The 18,115-nt window shown below is 52.6% G+C and overlaps 1 protein-coding gene across 1 annotated transcript; it reads right to left on the reverse strand.

The window, feature by feature from the left end:
- Nucleotides 1-176: 176 nt before the first annotated feature.
- LOC123141339 (uncharacterized) lies at nt 177-2,403 on the reverse strand. Its single transcript, XM_044560514.1, has 3 exons — nt 1,819-2,403; nt 1,026-1,302; nt 177-942 (listed from the first exon to the last, which is right to left on the reverse strand). The coding sequence occupies exons 1-3, from the start codon at nt 1,834-1,836 to the stop codon at nt 293-295; spliced, it is 945 nt and encodes a 314-aa protein (XP_044416449.1). The 5' UTR covers nt 1,837-2,403; the 3' UTR covers nt 177-292.
- Nucleotides 2,404-18,115: the final 15,712 nt, after the last annotated feature.

The raw sequence follows: 18,115 nt of genomic DNA on the forward strand, positions 1-18,115 counted from the left end.
CAGATATGACTTATTTTGTTATAATTGAGCCAGTCCTGGTTATAAACTATTTTAGTTTCCAGTGATTATGCATTGGACATTATGACCTGTCCTACGGTAAACCATGGGACACTTGTGATCTGTTTTGCATACAGGAACAAACTCAACAAGCTGATATTCTAAGCATCAGTGGATCAACAGTTTCATGCAAAGCAGAACGCGCACGATGGCGCGGTAGACTCAAAGTTTTACTACCCTATTACATGCCTCCATGGGCCAAATAAGATCAAAGTGTTTAGAACTTCCCGGCGGTTCAATCTTCTTGTCCTTGCCACTCGGAGTCTTCTGCATCATCCTTTGCCGGCTCTTCATCTTCTTCCGCTGTCTGAAAAGTTGGTGATGACCAATCGATGCCAGATAAAGCTTCAAATTCAGCCTCATCATCTATAAGCTCAGACGGATCGACTTCAGGAGCAAAGGTGTGCTTACGGATTGGCGGGATTAAGTCCATCACTTTGTAAGCCGGGGTTGGCATCTTCTTATTATCCTGGTTATAAGCCGGATGGTACTTGGAGAGGTCCGAATCATTGCCAATCAGAGTGGCCATTGGACGAATTTCCTTTACGCAGGCTGAGAAGTCTTTCTGATCGAAAGGTGTACCATCTTCTTTCAAGCTTGGGTAACCAGTGGCTACCTCAAACGGGTCAAGCTCTGGTACCCATGCCTTGGCCCGGCTCAAAGCCGTCACGGCGCCGGCTCTTGCAGATGATCGCATTATCTCATCAAATCTCACAGGCAACACAGAGAGTTTCTTCAACACATCTATCAACATAGTTGGTGCTTGACCTGTTGGCGAAATGGCAGCTAATGCACATTGAGTCCCGGTGTACAGCTGCTCGACAAGTGTATAGACAGCTTTAAGCTTCACAAGCATGTCTTGATTGAGATTGCTGCTCCTGGGACCTGGATATATCGCAGAATGATTAAATGGCGGGTTATATGATCAAAATAGTGATTCATTTTTTATGCTTGGCAAGGCGGCTCACCAAAGATAGCTGAAACCATCTGAGTTACATGATGTTTTAAACCGGTGAGCTCAGTGGCCACCTCTTGAAGCGTTGTTTCTGCCTTCTCGGCACGTTGGGTTAAAGCCGTCTTTTCACCCGCCCAAGTCTTTTTCTCTTCTTCAAAGCTGGTCTTCAGTTTTTCCGACTCAGCCATGCTAAACTGGAATTTTGACTCAGCCTTCCGGGTCTTAGTTTCCTGAGTCACCAGCCGGGTCTTGGCATCATTCAATTGGGACTCCAGTTCAGCAGTGGAAGCCTGTATAAAGTATGGAGTTATCAACATTTATATCAAGAATACAAGTCCCAAGTCTTTTGCCAGCAACAACACTTGACACTTGGCGGCTAATGTCTATCGAAGCAATTTTTCAAGACAACGGCTCTTATGAATAAAGTCCCAAGTACTTTGCAAGCAAGACTACTTGGCACTTGGGGGCTAATGCATATCGTTTGTATCTTTTTTATCATGAGCCGGAAGTGTTGTAAACAGTCCCAACCGACTCATGGGGGCTATGCATTCAAGCTCTATTTTCTTATACAAAGACAAATAAGACCGGCTCATTCCTGCGGATTAAACCGGCCCTTGGGGGCTACGGATGCAAAACTCAAACTTGGGCAAACATCCGGTTTAAATTTAAACCGGACAAGGAGGGATTCTAGGACAGAAGTTTATGGATTTTTTCTAAAGTCTACAACCTATTCAATCTTATCATAGCCAGTAGACTTGGGGGCTGGCAGGATATGTACATAAATTACTTAAAGCTGGAAGTCATACCTCATATTTTTGGTGCATCTATTCCACCATATCAATTTAAAGGTCACGGCTGGAGTGAACCTGGCTGAGGTAGCCGGAGGATCTCATTGATGTTTAGTTGGGCATAATGGGAGATGTCAAACTTCAGTTTCCGCCTCTCAATAACCTCTTGCTTGGCAGTATGTTTGGCCAAAGCTATTGGATTTCTCGGTTCAACAAAGCTGGTGCCAGTAATCAACACGTCATCATTATGAGTCTCTGACGGCTTAGGTGAACATGAGGGGGCAGGAGTTGAAGGATTAATAGCAGTACCATCAACACTGAGATCCGGAATCACAAGCGGAGTGACAGTAACAGGTTCTTCCGGCTGTTTATCAGAAGCTTCAGGAACGGAGACTTGTGGCTCCAGCTCAGCAGTTTTCGGCGCTTCAGTTGATTTATTCACCTTCGCCTTCTTGTTGGGTTTTGCTTGTCCAATACGCGGATTGTGACAAGTTAGTATAAATATAAGGGTATGAAGAATTACAGGGTAAAATCAATTGCTATTACCCAGGGGCAGTTTTGAAAGCCGGCAACTCAGTTTGTGATGAGTCGCCAGAGGAAGAACGGGCAAGTTCCTGGTAAGGGTTATCAACAGAGTTAGAAGGTAAACAGATAAGATCCGCCAAATAGATAAAATGAGTTCCTGGTAAGGGTTATCAACAGAGTTAGAAGGTAAACAGATAAGATCCGCCAAATAGATAAAATGAGTAATTAGAAAAAGAACCTCGTTTCGATGCTTTCGAGGGGCAGGAGTGTTCGGTAAGCCGGAAGATAACTCGTCACCTCCACTGGTCCGGGTCTGGCGGCGGTTCTCGTGTTGCTGTTGTTTCAAGACAAAGTGAGGATCCAAATAAGCCAAGGGGTGTGAAAACCTTACTTTCTGGGTTACTTTTCAACGTTTCTATCTTGGCAAAGGGTCTGAGTCGGAGGAAATAATAGTTACCTCTTCTTCAGTTGCTTGCCTGGCTCCCGTGTCAGCCTGATAATAATCAATGTCAATAAGATGATTGAAAAATAAGCCAAGAGCGTCAAGGGCTACCTCCGACTCAGAGGTGTCATCCAGCTTGAGCAGGTCAGAGGCGCTTGGCTTCTTCTTCTTCTTGGTGGTCTTCTTGGCGGTTTTCCTAGCAGCCTTCTTGGCAGCCCTGGCCTTCTTAGCAGCCTCGTGATCATACTCCACTTTCCAAAATTCAGACTTAGCCTGCAAAGGTTATTAAAGGTTGAGTTAATAAGATATTTCAAATGACGAGGTGAAAGATGAGTAAGTTCAAAGGTTTACATCTGGTGGCGGGTTAAGCTTGCAGAAAGGGGCCAGACCCACTTTAACACAATCTTTCGGGTCTTCGTTCAGAAGAGATTTAACCATTTCATTTATTGCTTCATCAGTTAATGGTGCGGAGCTGTGGTGCAGTGAATCTTTTCCACCACCAGTGTAAGTACACATTAAGCCGGCGCGGCGGCTCAACGGAATGATCCGCCAGGAAACCCAACACCTGACTAAATCAACGCCAGTCAGCCCATTTCCTAGCAGAGCTTTGACCTTCACAATAGTAGGTGCAATCTTCTTCCGTTCAGCGGCAGTAAGTTTTTCGGGAAGGTTATGTTTTGCGTCCAGGCGCTCAACACGATAACCCGGCAGCGGATTCTCGTCAGCCGGAGAAGTATCCTTGCAATAAAACCACGTCTGGTTCTAGTCTTTGGGGTGACTCGGCAAGCAGGCATAAGGAAAGATGGCGTCTTTTCTGCGTTGAATTGAAATTCCGCCGAGCTCCAAGATAGGACCATTTGTGAAATCAGTTTGGAGGTTTAAGTAAAACTACTCTCTAAAGAGTTCAACACTGGGCTCCTCTTGAAGGTACACCTCACAGAATACTTGAAAGTTGCAAATATTTGACATGGAATTGGGTCCGATGTCTTGAGGGTGGAGCTGGAAAAAGTGCAGAACATCTCTGAAGAACTTAGAGCTGGGCGGTGAGAAGCCCTAGTTCATGTGGTATGTAAAAACGATGACTTCGTCGTCTTTCGGCTGAGGTTTTTCTTCGCCCGGGTCAGGAGCACGGTAATGCATCACACTCTTGGCAGGTAGATACCCGACTTTGAAAAAATCCTTAAAAGTACCCTCAGTGACGATGGAGGGAACCCAGTTGCATGTGTAGACTATTTTGGGTGGCATTGTGAAAGAAAGAAAGCTTAAAGAAAAGGGAAAGTTTGCTGGTTCAAGTCAATTGGTGAAATCACAGGTTAAGCGCTGACAGTATACATTCAGAATGGCGGCTTAAGTGAGGACTAATGGTATATGGATAATTATAAGCCGGACGTGTAAGCCGCCATGAAAGGTACAGGTGTTCAAAATCTGATAGAGTAAAATTCTACTAAGTGTTGGACAAACAGGTTTTACAGATTAAAGTTATAGATTTGGATCTGCAACTATTCAGAAAAAGGGAATAAAATCCAAACCTACAGAGGCGACAGTGGAAAAGCAGTGGTGCCCTGGAGGAGATCTATCGTAATGAGGATGTATTCTAGTTTAAAAAACAAGCGCTAAAACTACTACCGCGCAAGATTTTATGTGGTTTCTGGATCTAATGTGTGGATCTAAACAAGGATAAAGAAGGGTGGCGACGAACACTGACGAACACCGATGAACACTGAAACCCTGGTGACATCTCTATGGCGAAAGAAAGGAGGGCTTACTGACGCTGATGGGACAGCGGAGAGGCGCCACGGTTTTCTGGTCCGTTCAGGGTGATGCAGCGGCCGGAGTTGAGGTCAGAGACGAAGGTCGATGGCGGCGGAGTTCGTGCGGGTTGGTGCGTCGCGAGGAGGAAGAAGAAAGTGAGAAGGAAAGAGGGGAGAATGAGAGGAGAGCCCGAGGTCTTATTTATAAAGCCTGGAAGGACAAACGACAGGCACGAGAATCGAGGAGGCAAAAATGGATAAGCGACGGCGCGGGCGCCTTGATTTTTGGAAGCACAGTAAAGAAAGAGATTTATTAAAATTTGGGTTCTGTGAAAGTATTAATGGCAGGTGACGTCATGGCGGGTTACCGTAAATAACGGAGATGACGTCATGGCGGGTTACAATATTTCACAGTAAGATGAGGAAGGATATTTCTAAGTATTGAAGATTGACATGAACAAGTTCAAATCAACCTGGGGCCTAATGTTGGGGATATGACTATCAGGTATGACCAGCCCAGGAGGGGCCGGGTCATCCCTATGGCGGTTCATCTCAAATGAAGCCCAAGAGTATGATAACAATGGCGGTTCATAGATAGGCTTAGTAGAAGGCCCAAACCGAAGGCGGCTTAAGGCCCACGGACATAAACCGACATGTATATAGACTTGTATTGTAAGGCATGTAAGATAAGTCACCGAGCCGGACACGTTGTATGAGCCGGCCGGGACTCTGTAGGCCGTAGGGCGTCAACCCGTGTATATAAGGGGACGACCCGGCGGCGGCTTAGGACAAGAGACAACAGATCGAGAGCCAGGCTAAGCGTATTCGCTCCCTGGTCATCGAAACCCTAGCAATACCACCTCAACCTGGATTAGGCCTTTACCTTCACCGCAAGGGGCCGAACCAGTATAAACTCCTCGTGTCCTTTGTCCTGATTAACCCCTTTAAGCTAATCTCGTTGTGATGGCTCCACGACTAAGTCCTCACACTAGGACATCTGCCGTGACAATTCCATGACATCTGCCAATGTTAAATAGTATTCATGATGAGCGGTGGCATTAACTGAAGTAAAATGATGAACTTAATTAGCACTAACCTCTAAGGGACAACTGAGAAACCGCCTGCCAATGTCGAATCCCTCCGTGCATACACGTCGAGTGGGAGTGTGCCCGTGCACACAACTCAGCTTTTGGTACTTCTCGGTGGCCCAAAACTCGGAGTCGAACTCGTGTTGCGGGAGTCTGGAGTCATGCTCCGGATCCGGCGGCAGATCGCTTTCCTGGGGGGGAGGGGGTGTCATTCAGGACGGATTCAGCAAGGAGCTATACTTTGGACATGCTAAAAAGATCGGGATAGATTGGAACCTGACAGGACAATTCGGATCCGTAGTACACCTACCTTCTCATGACCTTAGGCAAGTGCTCGGCGGCGACCGCCGTCATGGCGGCGATACGAGCAGGAGCAGCCGCACCGAAACCATCAGCACCACTCATCCGCATTCCCCCAATGTCAGCGCCACGCGAGGGAATTTGGAGGCTATGTAGGGATTTGGCGGAAATAGGGAAACTGTGGAGATAAGCTAACGGTCGGGAACTACTTATGGCACTATATGTTGTATACGGCATACTGTTTATACATGTCGTTTGTGTTAGGTATTACAACGTCACACACGATTTCCGCACCAAAACGTGTGAGAAGACAACGTAGGTTAGACACGGTTGTTGTTACATAACCGTATGTGATGTACTACCCTGTCCATATAATTGAGCTACAGTGAGATACCGTGTAAACAGCCGCTCTGCGGATATCCGTAAAAAAATCAGCCGCTCTGCATATAGAGATGGCGGCGGCGGCCTAGCTAGGCAGCGGCTACCGGAGAAGAGTTCAATCCTCGGTCGGTGGGCGGTGACGGTGTCATAGGAGGTCAATCCTCGGTCTGCGGCGGGAGATAGGAGGAGGTCAATCCTCGGTCTGCGGCGGGAGATAGGAGGAGCTCAACCATCGAGGTCGGCGGCGGCGTGATTCGAGCACATCCATCGCGGTCGTTGGCGCGATAGTGGAGGTCGAACTTCAGGTGGCAGCCGCACTAAGCTTTGCTCCTCGACCCTGCTGTCTCGGCGTGCCGCCGCATCGCGCTTCTCTGTCTGCTGGCTGGAGGTCGCCGCGTGGCTAATTAATCAAGGTATTCTTTTCGTGAGTGGCTTAATTAAGGTATTCAATTCCTAAGGGTAGTGTTGTACTAGTACTCTGCGTGTAAATTGACTGGCTATTAATTTTTGTCATTGCACGTCTGGATAACAACATGGAGCGCCCTCAGTAATTATGAAAATAAAACCTTGTGATTTATGCACGCATCTTTGGGCAGCAGTTAATCCGTGTATTAATGTTGTTGTTTTGTTTTTAATTAATTACCATTCGTGTGTTGCAGATGGAACGATCTCGATGGATGAAGAATCGGAAAACCGTGGATTTTATTAGTGGCGTGACAGAGTTCATCAATTTGGTTGATAGTACAAAGAGGAGAATTGGTGATGCGGATTACATCCTGTGTCCATGTACTGATTGTGCCAATACAGAGTCACATGAAGTTGCAGATGTCCATATGCATTTAGTCTTTAGGGGATTCATGGATGGATATACACGTTGGACCAGACACGGTGAAGAGGAGGTCATGGATGAAGATACCCAGGGCAGCGAGATGCCAAACCCTGATCAGTATCACATGGATGTTGAACCTAACATCGGGGCAGAGGCGTCAAGCTACCAATGGAACACCGGAAAGCCGAAACGCCCACTGGAAAACCAAGACGTCGACGCAGATGACGATGATCTTGATATGCCAGATTTTGCTGCTATGATTGTAGATTTCAAGGGCCCGAAAAAGGATATGATTGGGTACAAGGATTTCCCAACCATTGATGCATACTCCAAGAAAGAATTGTATCCAGGTTGCAAAAAGAAATATTCCAAGTTGAGTGTCGGCGTTCTGGGAACGGGGGCCCCAGACTTGCCTGCCTGCGGCCAGCGGCGTGGCTCAAGGGGTGGCCCAGTACAGCCCATCTTCATCAACCCAAGCTCAAGACCCTCGCGAGGGGCCAAGCCTCGCGGGGCGGACGACGCAAGGCTTCCTCAGGAACGGCCTCACTAGGCAGGCTCGCGAGGAGGCGGAGAGATCAAGGCAAGGGTACCTCGCGAGGTGCCCATGACGCAAGCCATGACGATCAAGGCCAGGCGGGCGCCGGCCTGCGCAGTGTCCTTGTTTCCTCTTTGGAGCAAAGGGGGCAAGCACAGGCGCGGAGTACCGAGGCATCAAGCAAAGGTTACCATTCCGGTGCAACGAGACCAAGACCAGCAGAGCGACAGGACGGAGGTCACCGTGGAGCCCAAGACGGCGTCATCACGAGTGCTTTTGGCAGCCGAAGACCACCTTTAGTCAGGATAACTTGTACTAGATGTTCCCCTTCAAAATGGCCGTCGTTGGCGCCCTTCCCGCTTAATATTTGGGAAGAGGACCAGGGCCTCTATAAATAGGACTAGCCACCATAGTAGAAGGGAACGGATTCAGATCATCCTCACCCACACAAGTTCACCAAGCACAAGAACACCTCTCGCGAGGCTGTTCTTCCTCTGTACTGTTCATCATCAGCCCCTGAGGCAATCCACCACACCACACACTGGATTAGGGTATTACACCACAACGGTGGCCCGAACCAGTATAAACCTCGTGTCTCTTGTGTTCTTGATCGTGTAGCTTAGATTCTCAGCGAGGCGTTCGGGCGTGGATCGGTAGGGGGAAGATCTCCGCGCGCACCCCAGAGTTCGAACCTTAAGGGTTTTGCCGGAACACCATATCCGACATTTGGCGCGCCAGGTAGGGGTGCGCCGGAATCTTTCTTCCGCCACCCTGCGTTCGATCGCTCGTCGCATCCATGGCTGACGCTCGCCGAGCTCATGCCGAGCGTCGAGCTGCTCTCGCCGCCCGCGTCGCCCAGACGGCCCCCGTCGGTGGGCCTCCCCGTCGTTCTCCGTCGCCTGCCGTCAACGCTGCCACCGGCCCGGCGGGGAACGAGCAGCAGGCATCATCGCTGCATCCCTCGGTGCGGCGGGAAGGCCGCACCGCCACTCCGTCGCTGACTCCAGTCGGTTCGTCATCCCACGCTCGTCGCGCTCCCACGGACGCACACGCCGCGCTGCTCCTGGCACGTGAGCGCCTGCACTACCACCCCGTCGACGACCTCTACGAGGAGTGGATCGCCCGCATCACCGAGCTCGTCAGCGCCGCAGGGGGCTCTCCTGCGTTGTCCCTCTCGCTGCCTCTCCCTCCATCCTACGCGGGTGATGCAGCTCAGGGGGCGCCTCCGTCACCTCCTCCCCAAGAAGGTGCTCTGGCTCCAAGGCGCGGCCCCTGGACGAGACCCACCATGTCTGGTGCCCGCGCGACAAGAAAGGAGCTGCCAAGAAATCCCTCATCCCCAAGAAGGCGCTCAAGTGCTCCCGGCTACAGAGGGTCAAGACCACATCCCTGCGCCAGCACGTCAAGACCCCGCGCTGCCCCCAGCAGCAGCGCGCGGGAACCACCAAGAGCAAGCCCAACTTCAGCAAGGGGCTCCGGCGACCAAGGCAGGTTGCCACGCCTTCACCACCGAGCTGCGTAACATCGCGTGGCCCGGCAAGTTCAAGCCAGACCTGCCTCCCTGCTACGACGGCACGGCCGACCCCGTGGAGTTCCTGCAGGTCTATGAGCTGGGCATCGAAGCAGCCAACGGAGACGAGAAGGTCATGGCGAATTGGTTTCCCATGGCGCTCAAAGATGGTGCCCGCACCTGGCTCCTGAACCTGCCTCCTGGCACGATCTCCTCTTGGGACGAGATGCGCACCCGCTTCATCACCAACTTCCAGGGCACTCGCGGCCGTCCTCCGGCCGTGGGTGACCTGTGTCGCATCAAGCAGCAACCAGGAGAGACTCTGCAAAAGTACATCCAGCGCTTCAACAGCGCTCGCCTCAAGATTCCCAAGGTGACTGAGGAGGCCATTATCTCAGCGTTCTCTGATGGCGTCCGCGACGTCAAGATGAAGGAGGAGCTGGCAATCCATGAAGAACTGTGCACATCTCTGGAGCTGTTCAACCTGGCGACCAAGTGCGCAAGGGCTGAGGAGGGGTGCCTCTCCCTTCTCGAGCTCCCAGCTGCTGACCCCGAAAAGAAGAAAGCCAAGGCCAAAGATGTGAAGCGCAAAGGAGCAGCCGTGCTCGCAGCAGAGCCAGACACGAAGCGCGGCAGGGATCGGCCGGAGTCATCCAAGGGTAGCCGGTACTGCGTGTACCACGACCTCCACACCCACAACACCAGCGAATGCCAAGAGCTCAGGGCCGTGCGAGAAGGACGTGTCGGTCGACGCCCTGAGCTCAATGATCGGGGCTACGGCCGAGGAGGAGGAAGAGGTGGAGGACGATGGGACGACCGGGGCCCTCGCCAAGGGTGGCGTGACCAACCACGCGAGGACCGCTGGCAGGACTAGCCTCGCGAGGAGGCTTGGAGGGATCGGCCTCGCGAGGATCGCCCGCAGGGCAACGCAGGCTTTCCTCCTCTGCCGCCGCCACCAAGAAGGAATGACGACCACCACCAGGACAAGGGGGCCGGGGGCTTCCAGGAGCCGCGTGCTATCGCTTGCATCCTGGGCGGTGCCCAGGCCCCAGCCTCTCAGCGCATCTTCAAGCAGTTTGCTCGCGAGGTGAACGCAGCCCTCCCTAGGCTCGAGGCCACGCGCCCTCTCAAGTGGTCCGCGTGCGCCATCACGTTCAGCTCGGCGGATCAGCTCAAGTGTGCGGCTACAGCTGGTGTCCTTCCAATGCTTTGTTCCCAGTCATCAGCAATGTGCAAGTTACCAGGACCCTCATCGATGGCGACGCAGGACTCAACGTCCTGTCCGTCGAGACATTCAACGACCTCCAGGTGCCTCATGATCAGCTTCAGCCAACAAAGCCCTTCTCAGGAGTCACCGATGGCTCCACCACTCCGATAGGGCAGATTCGCCTCCCTGTCACTTTCGGACAGCGCAAGAACTACCGCACCGAGCTCATCGACTTCGACGTTGCCCACATCCGCTTGCCATACAATGCTATCCTCGAATACCCGGCCCTGGCCAAGTTCATGGCAGTGACTCACCATGGTTACAATGTCCTCAAGATGCCAGGAAGCGGAGGAGTCATCACGGTCCCCTACGAAGAGAAGGATGCAGTGTGCTCTCTCCAACGTGCCTTCCAAGCTGCCTCAGTCGAGGACCGAGACGATAAGAGAGGGAACCTTCCCGAGGCAGTCCTCAAGAAGAAGAAGACATCACCCAGCTCAAGGCCTCAGGAGGTTGGCACCTCCGGAGGCGCCGCATCAGGATCTGCGCCCGTGCAAGGGGCGCCTCCCTCCATCACATAGGAAGGCGCGTCCGGTGCCCTCCTCGGGCAAGGCTCGGGGGCTCTCTCCTGGAGGGCCTCTGACTTTGCCAAGCTCACGAGGGAGGCGCTCGGACACCACTTGGAGGCGTGCTTCGCGGCACGTTTCCCTCAGGAAGGCATGAGGCAAGGAGGGCCCAATCCTCGGGAATTCATCACCAAGGTCACTCAGGAGCTGCAGGAATCGAGAGTCATGCGCAGCGGTCGCTGCCTACCTTGCGTAGCTCCCCATCCAGGCGAGGATGGCGGGCTGCGCATCTGCATCGACTACCCAGGGCTCAGCCGAGTCGCATCTCAGGAGCGCTTCTAGCCTTCGTGCGTGGGACGTTGCGAGGGTCCGCCTCACAGCTACGTTCGCATGCCCTTCGGCCTGCCGAACGCGGCTGCAGCTCACCAGCGCCTGATGCGGAGCATTCTGGAAGCTCAGGAGGCCAGGCGTCACGCGGTCCTGGCGGAGATGGAGGCGGTCCTCGGGGAACCGCCTGGGCCCCCAGAGCCTCCCGTGGCTCAGGGCTCCGGTGGCTCGTAAGGGTCAGCTTCTTCACCGCACATCGTCAGCTACTCCAACACCCGCTCTGCAGTGACACCAGGTGACATCTTTCGAGTTTCATTTTAGCTGGGAGCGCCCTCAGGGCTGCATTATTCCCAGGTCGCGTGGGTCCGTCCCTGCGGCGTGTATCCGTTTTGCTTATGTCTTTCGTTCACTTTGCTAGGGGCGCCCCTCGGGCTGCATCATCCCCAAGCCGCTCGGGCCTGACCTAGTGGCATGTATCTTTCCTGCACCTATCTAAGTTGGTCTGCCTTCATGCTTAACCCGCCTGTGATAATCGCCTGCTCGATTGACACCTGTCCCTGGAGCCGCTCGCACTGGCACGGCGCTTGCGCATGGGTCCGTCCCTGCAACACCGACAAACCTGAGTGGTCGAGCTCTGGCCGCGGCAGCTCCGCAAAGCGCTGCCTCACCAGGCCCTCAGTGCCCTCATCACCCTCTTGGAGCATCCCATGGCCGGCCGGCAATCGTAATGGCAACCCTTGCTTCTCTCATGTTGGTCTACAGGGTCCACCTAAGGAATGACGTGGGGGCGTCGTGAGCTCTCTCTCTCCCTCACCCGTATGATCCGCTCGCACGTTAAAAGGGGGCTCCTGAGCATCGTGACTCAGGAGCTCTTACTGGCTCTCCAGCCCTCACCCCCTGGCCTTGTCCATGGCATCGCGACCTGGCATACCAGCGGCGGCTGAGCTCGCTCGAGGGCCGGGACCTGAGGACGTAGAGCACGCAGGAGAGTGCGGGGAAGGGAGGAGAGGCTCACGAAGGCCTGACCCGGTGAAATCCCAGCTGCCGACACGCAGGTCCGGCACCTCGCAGAAGAACGGCTCCAAGCTTTCGAGATAAGTCACGCTCCTGGAACAGCTAACTAACACGACACCGAGCTCTCACTTAATGCGTCCCTGTGACGGCGACATGGCCTTCCTTTCTCGCCCTGCAACGGCTGCTTGAGCGCTAAGGGGGACCTCCTGAGCATCGCGCCTCAGGGGCTCTTACTGGACCTCGGGCCGCTCACCTCCTGGCCTTGACCACGGCATCGCGGCCTGGCATACCAGCGACGGCTGAAGCCAGCCTGGGGACCGGGACCTGTCAGCGTAGAGCATCAAGCCATTGCGAGGTTAGAAAGGGGGAACCGAGCCGGGGCAGGACATGCATTCACACCGTTTCATAATAAGGACGATATTAACAAAAGACACAACAGACGCTTTACATGCCCCCGCGGGGTACTTCCTTGATTCCTCGCAGGGAACAAAAGACGCAAATCCTAAGGATCCCTGACTACGTGTTCCGCCATGGCCGACACCATCATCAATAGTGGGCCACCCAGCGCCGGCGCCAACCCCATCCAGATCAGCCGCGTCGGCGTCTTGACGATGCTGCCCTGCTCCGGGTTCGGCGAGAGCTCGGGGGCTCCTAGCTATCGTCGCTCGTCTCCGGAGTCACGAGAAGCTCGGGACAGTCGCTGGACTCCCCAGCGTCCTCGCTGCTGCCAGAGGAGCCGCTTAGGAAGCGGAGGGCGGGCTCAACCCTTGCCCCACCGACGACTTGGCCGCCTCCTCTGGGGCAGCACTCCAGCCGGCGTCCTTCCGCGTCGAAGACCTTGAAGAGCATCAGGGAGGCACCGTCATATTCAAGATGAATCACGAGGGCACCTCGTGTTCGGCAGACCCGGGCGATTTCGCCCCAGCCCCAGGTCATGTAGACCTTGCCCGGAGCAACGACCTCGACCTCAGCACCGGTCGCGGGGGTGCTGCAGCCAGAGCTCAAGAGGCCCCCTCGGCGGCATCTCGAAGGCGAAGAAGGAAGGGAAGCGTATCCAGGAGCTTGGAGGCATGGCGGTGTGGAGTACGAGCTCGCGAGAAGAATCCGCGGCGTGGACTCCAGGGCGATGGCGCGCACCACCGCAACTCGACGACATCGTCGACGGCGCGGACGACGTCGTCGACGGCGCGGGCGACGCCGCTCGGCGTCTCCTTCTCCAGGGCCCTTGGCCCAGGCGTACAGAGGAAGCGGAAACCCAGGGGGTGGCCGCTCGTACCAAGGCCTCGACGTCTGCGGCCAAGCGGCCTCGGCACGGCGGCCGGGGACCGGCCGCTTCTTCGATGGGAGCGGGTCGGGCCCTTCTGGGGGAGCCTTGCCCTTCTCCTCGGCAGAAAACTGGCGGATCGGCGCCATTGGCGTCGAGATGAAGGAAGAAGGAGCGGAGCAAGAAGCGATGGACTACGGGGGCTCACGCCCCTCCGTACTTATAGCCCAGAGGAGGCCAACCGTCGGCCTCCACGATCGCAGGTAATCATGACGCTCTTTGCATGCAGGGACTCGTCAAATCGGACAGTTGCCAAGGCAGTGTGGGGAAGCGGAGACGCCCACATCCAATCAACCGCCACGCGGCGACCAAGGCCGCAGGCTGTTGGGGTTCGCGGCGCTCCGCACTTGCCCTTTCGCTTCCCTGTTGAGCCAAGCCCGAGCGCGCCTTGGGCCCGGGGGCTACTGTCGGCGTTCTGGGAACGGGGGTCCCCAGACATGCCTGCCTGCGGCCAGCGGCGTGGCTCAAGGGGTGGCCCAGTACGGCCCATCTTCATCAACCCAAGCTCAAGACCCTCGCGAGGGGCCAAGCCTCGCGGGGCGGACGACGCAAGGCTTCCTCAGGAACGGCCTCACTAGGCAGGCTCGCAAGGAGGCAAAGAGATCAAGGCAAGGGTACCTCGCGAGGTGCCCGTGACGCAAGCCATGACGATCAAGGCTACGCGGGCGCTAGGCGGGCGCCAGGCAGGCGCCGGCCTGCGCAGTGTCCTTGTTTCCTCTTTGGAGCAAAGGGGGCAAGCATAGGCGCGGAGTACCGAGGCATCAAGCAAAGGTTACCATTCCGGTGCAACGAGACCAAGACCAGCAGAGCGACAGGACGGAGGTCACCGTGGAGCCCAAGACGGCGTCATCACCAGTGCTTTTGGCAGCCGAAGACCACCTTTAGTCAGGATAACTTGTACTAGATGTTCCCCTTCAAAATGGCCGTTGTTGGCGCCCTTCCCGCTCAATATTTGGGAAGAGGACCAGGGCCTCTATAAATAGGACTAGCCACCACAGTAGGAGGGAACGGATTCAGATCATCCTCACCCACACAAGTTCACCAAGCACAAGAACACCTCTCGCGAGGCTGTTCTTCTGCTATACTGTTCATCATCAGCCCCTGAAGCAATCCACCACACCACACACTGGATTAGGGTATTACACCACAACGGTGGCCCGAACCAGTATAAACCTCGTGTCTCTTGTGTTCTTGACCGTGTAGCTTAGATTCTCAACGAGGCGTTCGGGCATGGATCGGTAGGGGGAAGATCTTTGCGCGCACCCCAGAGTTCGAACCTTAAGGGTTTTGCCGGAACCCCATATCCGACATTGAGTGCCACCCTGGTGCTTCTCAGATTTAAAGCAGCAAACGGTCTATCAAACAAGGGCTTCACAGAGATGTTAGGTCTTTCAAAGAAAATCTTCCGGAAGATAATGTGCTCCCTAGAAGCACAAATGAAGCGAAGAAAATTGTTTGCCCATTGGAACTTTAAGTACAGAAGATACACGCTTGTGTGAATGATTGTATATTGTATCGTGGTGAGTACAAAGATTTGCGTGCATGTCCCACATGCAAGCATGCACGATACAAGCGCAGGAGAGCAAAGGACAAGTACAAATTGGACGACAAGATCAATACAGGAATCCCGTTCAAGGTTGTTTGGTACCTGCCTTTAATTCCAAGGTTGAGGCGTTTGTTTGCAAACCCTAGAGAGGCAAAGAGGTTGCAGTGGCATCATGATGAGCGAATTGCGGATAAGTTTATGAGGCACCCGAAAGATGGGGCTCAGTGGGAATTAATCGACAACAAGTTTGAAAATTTTGCCAAGGATCCTAGAAGTATAAGGCTCGGGGAGTGTACTGACAAGCACCAAACACAGCACATGGCCGGTGCTTCTGTGCATATATAACCTAGCTCCTTGGTTGTGTATGGAGAAAAAATACATTATGATGTCAATGATTATCCAAGGCCTGAAGCAACCTGGAAATGACATTGACATTTACTTTCAGCTACTGGTAGAAGAACTGCTGACAGTGTGGATAGATGCGCCGACTGTAAAATGTTATGATCTTTACAAAAAGGAGACTTTTGATCTACATGTGATGCTGGTGCACACCATTCAAGATATGTCGGCATTAGGCAACACATCGGGGCAGAAAACAAAGGGAGATGTAGAGTGTGTCACATGCATGGATAGGACAGCTAGCAGAAGACTTCCCTACTCGCACAAAACCGTGTATTTGCGTCATCGTAGGTTCTTACGGAAAAATCGCCCATACCGAAAGATGAAAGCTAAATTTGATGGTACGGCAGAGGCAAGTGTGGGCCCAAGACCCTATGAAAGGGAGGTTGTCCACAACATCGCTAAAAAAATTAATGTTGTGCTTGGCAAGAACCACCCTTTGACGGTGAAACAAAAACCCAAGGGTCAAGTGTTCAAGAAGAAAACGGTGTTCTGGAAATTACCTTACTGGGAGATTCTACGTGCACGTCATTGCATCGATGTCATGCACGTAGAGAAGAACGTATGTGAAAGCATCCTCGGTACTCTACTCAAGATTAAAGGTAAAAGAAAGGATGGTGACGATTCACGGCTCGATATGCTTGCTGATCAATCAAAACGCAAGAGTGAAGCGGAAGATGATGACAAATTCATCAAAGCGCGCCAGAGTTACAATTTCAGTACAAAAGAAGCAACACAGTTCTTCACCTATTTGTTGTTAGTTAATACACCCTCTTCCTACTGCGCAAACATCAGAAGTCTCGTGGATGTGAGCTCGAGTAAAATGAAGTTGGGACACATGAAGTCACATGATTGCCACGTAATGTTGACACAAATCCTCCCGGTGGCCATCAGGAATCTGATGGACAAAGATATAAGAAACACACTCATTGACCTCTGTGATTTCTTCAACCAAGTATAGCAGAAAGTTGTAGATCCTGAAGAGTTGGATCATATGCAAGATGATATTGCAAGAATATTGTCCAACCTAGAGATGTTTTTCCCACCGTCATTCTTTGATGTCATGGCCCATCTCACTGTGCACCTTGTCGACGAGATAAAGTATTGTGGTCCTGTGTTTCTTCGCAACATGTATCCCTTCGAGCGGTTCATGGGAATACTGAAGCGCTTTTGTCGGAACCGAAACCATCCAGAGGCAAGCATCCTACAAGGTTATACCGCGGAGGAGGTGGTTGAGTTTTGCACCAAATACATGAAACAAAGACCTATAGGTTTGCCCCTCTCTCGCCACGAGGGAAGGCTGAAAGGTAAGCCGGTCCTTGCTGGCACGCAAATGGCTGCACCCAGAGAATTGGCAGAGAAAGCCCATTTGACGGTACTGCTTAACAGCCCAGTTCTCAGCGCTTATGTCGAAGAACACTTGGCGGAGATATGCCAAAGCTTCTTACCAATGGTGCCTTCATCAGATGTGGAGATGAAGGAGCACACTAAGAACTACGCTGAATGGCTGAAGAATTGTTTGGCACGAAGATCCATCGATGACATTGCTACGTGGTTGACACAAAAGCCATCACCTACGGTGTTGACGTACCAAGCATATGACATAAATGAATACACGTTCTACACTAAGGAACGTGATCAGAAGACCTCATATCAGAACAGCTGTGTTCGAATAGAATGCATGACTGTAAATGAAGCTGATAAAAGGGGTATACTATGGAACCATCAAAGAGATTTGGGAGCTTGACTATGTGAAAGTTAAGGTGGCATTATTCAGGTGCTCATGGATCCCTCTTGGTCAGGTAAGGATTGATGAGTACAGGAAGACCTGTGTTAACAGGACAACGATGGCATATCACGCGGACCCATTCATTCTTGCCAGCGATGCTACCCAGATTTTCTTTGTGGATGACCCCTTGCATAAGAATTGACATTTAGTGATGCATGTGAAGAGAAGGGTACTGGGTGTCGATGATGTTGACGATGAGGACAAGTACGATGAATTTGATGAGTTGCCAGTCAAGGGATCATGCATCCGTGTAACAGAGAAGAGTAAAATCATCAGAAAACCCAAGTTCATTCGGGGTCAACGTAATGAGCCCAGTTCCCCCATGTACATGGGAATTAAGCCGTAAGACTAGTCTATATGCCTACCCTACAACTTAATTTGTTTAATTTAGAACTGACGCGTGTACTGAATTTGTGAGTTGTGCCCGGTTTTCTGTTGATGTAAGAACCGTTAATATGTTGACCTTGATATGTTGTCAGCCCAGGCAATGAATATGAACTGTTTATGTTATTATTATTATTATATCATAGAGGTAGCACACTCAATTTATCTCACTACAGTATGTGTGAACAAAAATATGTAATCTGGTTTGCGAGTAGCACACGGTTTGTTGATGAAAGCCGTGTGCCGACCAAACCCTGCCACCCCGCCCACGATCTGAGTCGTGCTTTCTGATTGGCCAGAACCCAAACCCCACGGATCGTACGTCTGCACCGTTGGATGCTCCCAGATCGAACGGCGATCCTCATCCCTTTCGACAGCACATGCAGTTCCGGTTGTAATTT

Source organism: Triticum aestivum, chromosome 6D (assembly GCF_018294505.1).
Source record: "Triticum aestivum cultivar Chinese Spring chromosome 6D, IWGSC CS RefSeq v2.1, whole genome shotgun sequence".
Lineage (NCBI taxonomy): Eukaryota > Viridiplantae > Streptophyta > Magnoliopsida > Poales > Poaceae > Triticum > Triticum aestivum.

Coding starts and splice junctions, on each gene's coding strand:
- LOC123141339 (XM_044560514.1), bottom strand. Junction 943..1,025: donor GATGGTTTCAGCTATCTTTG/GTGAGCCGCCTT, acceptor CGATATATCCAG/GTCCCAGGAGCAGCAATCTC.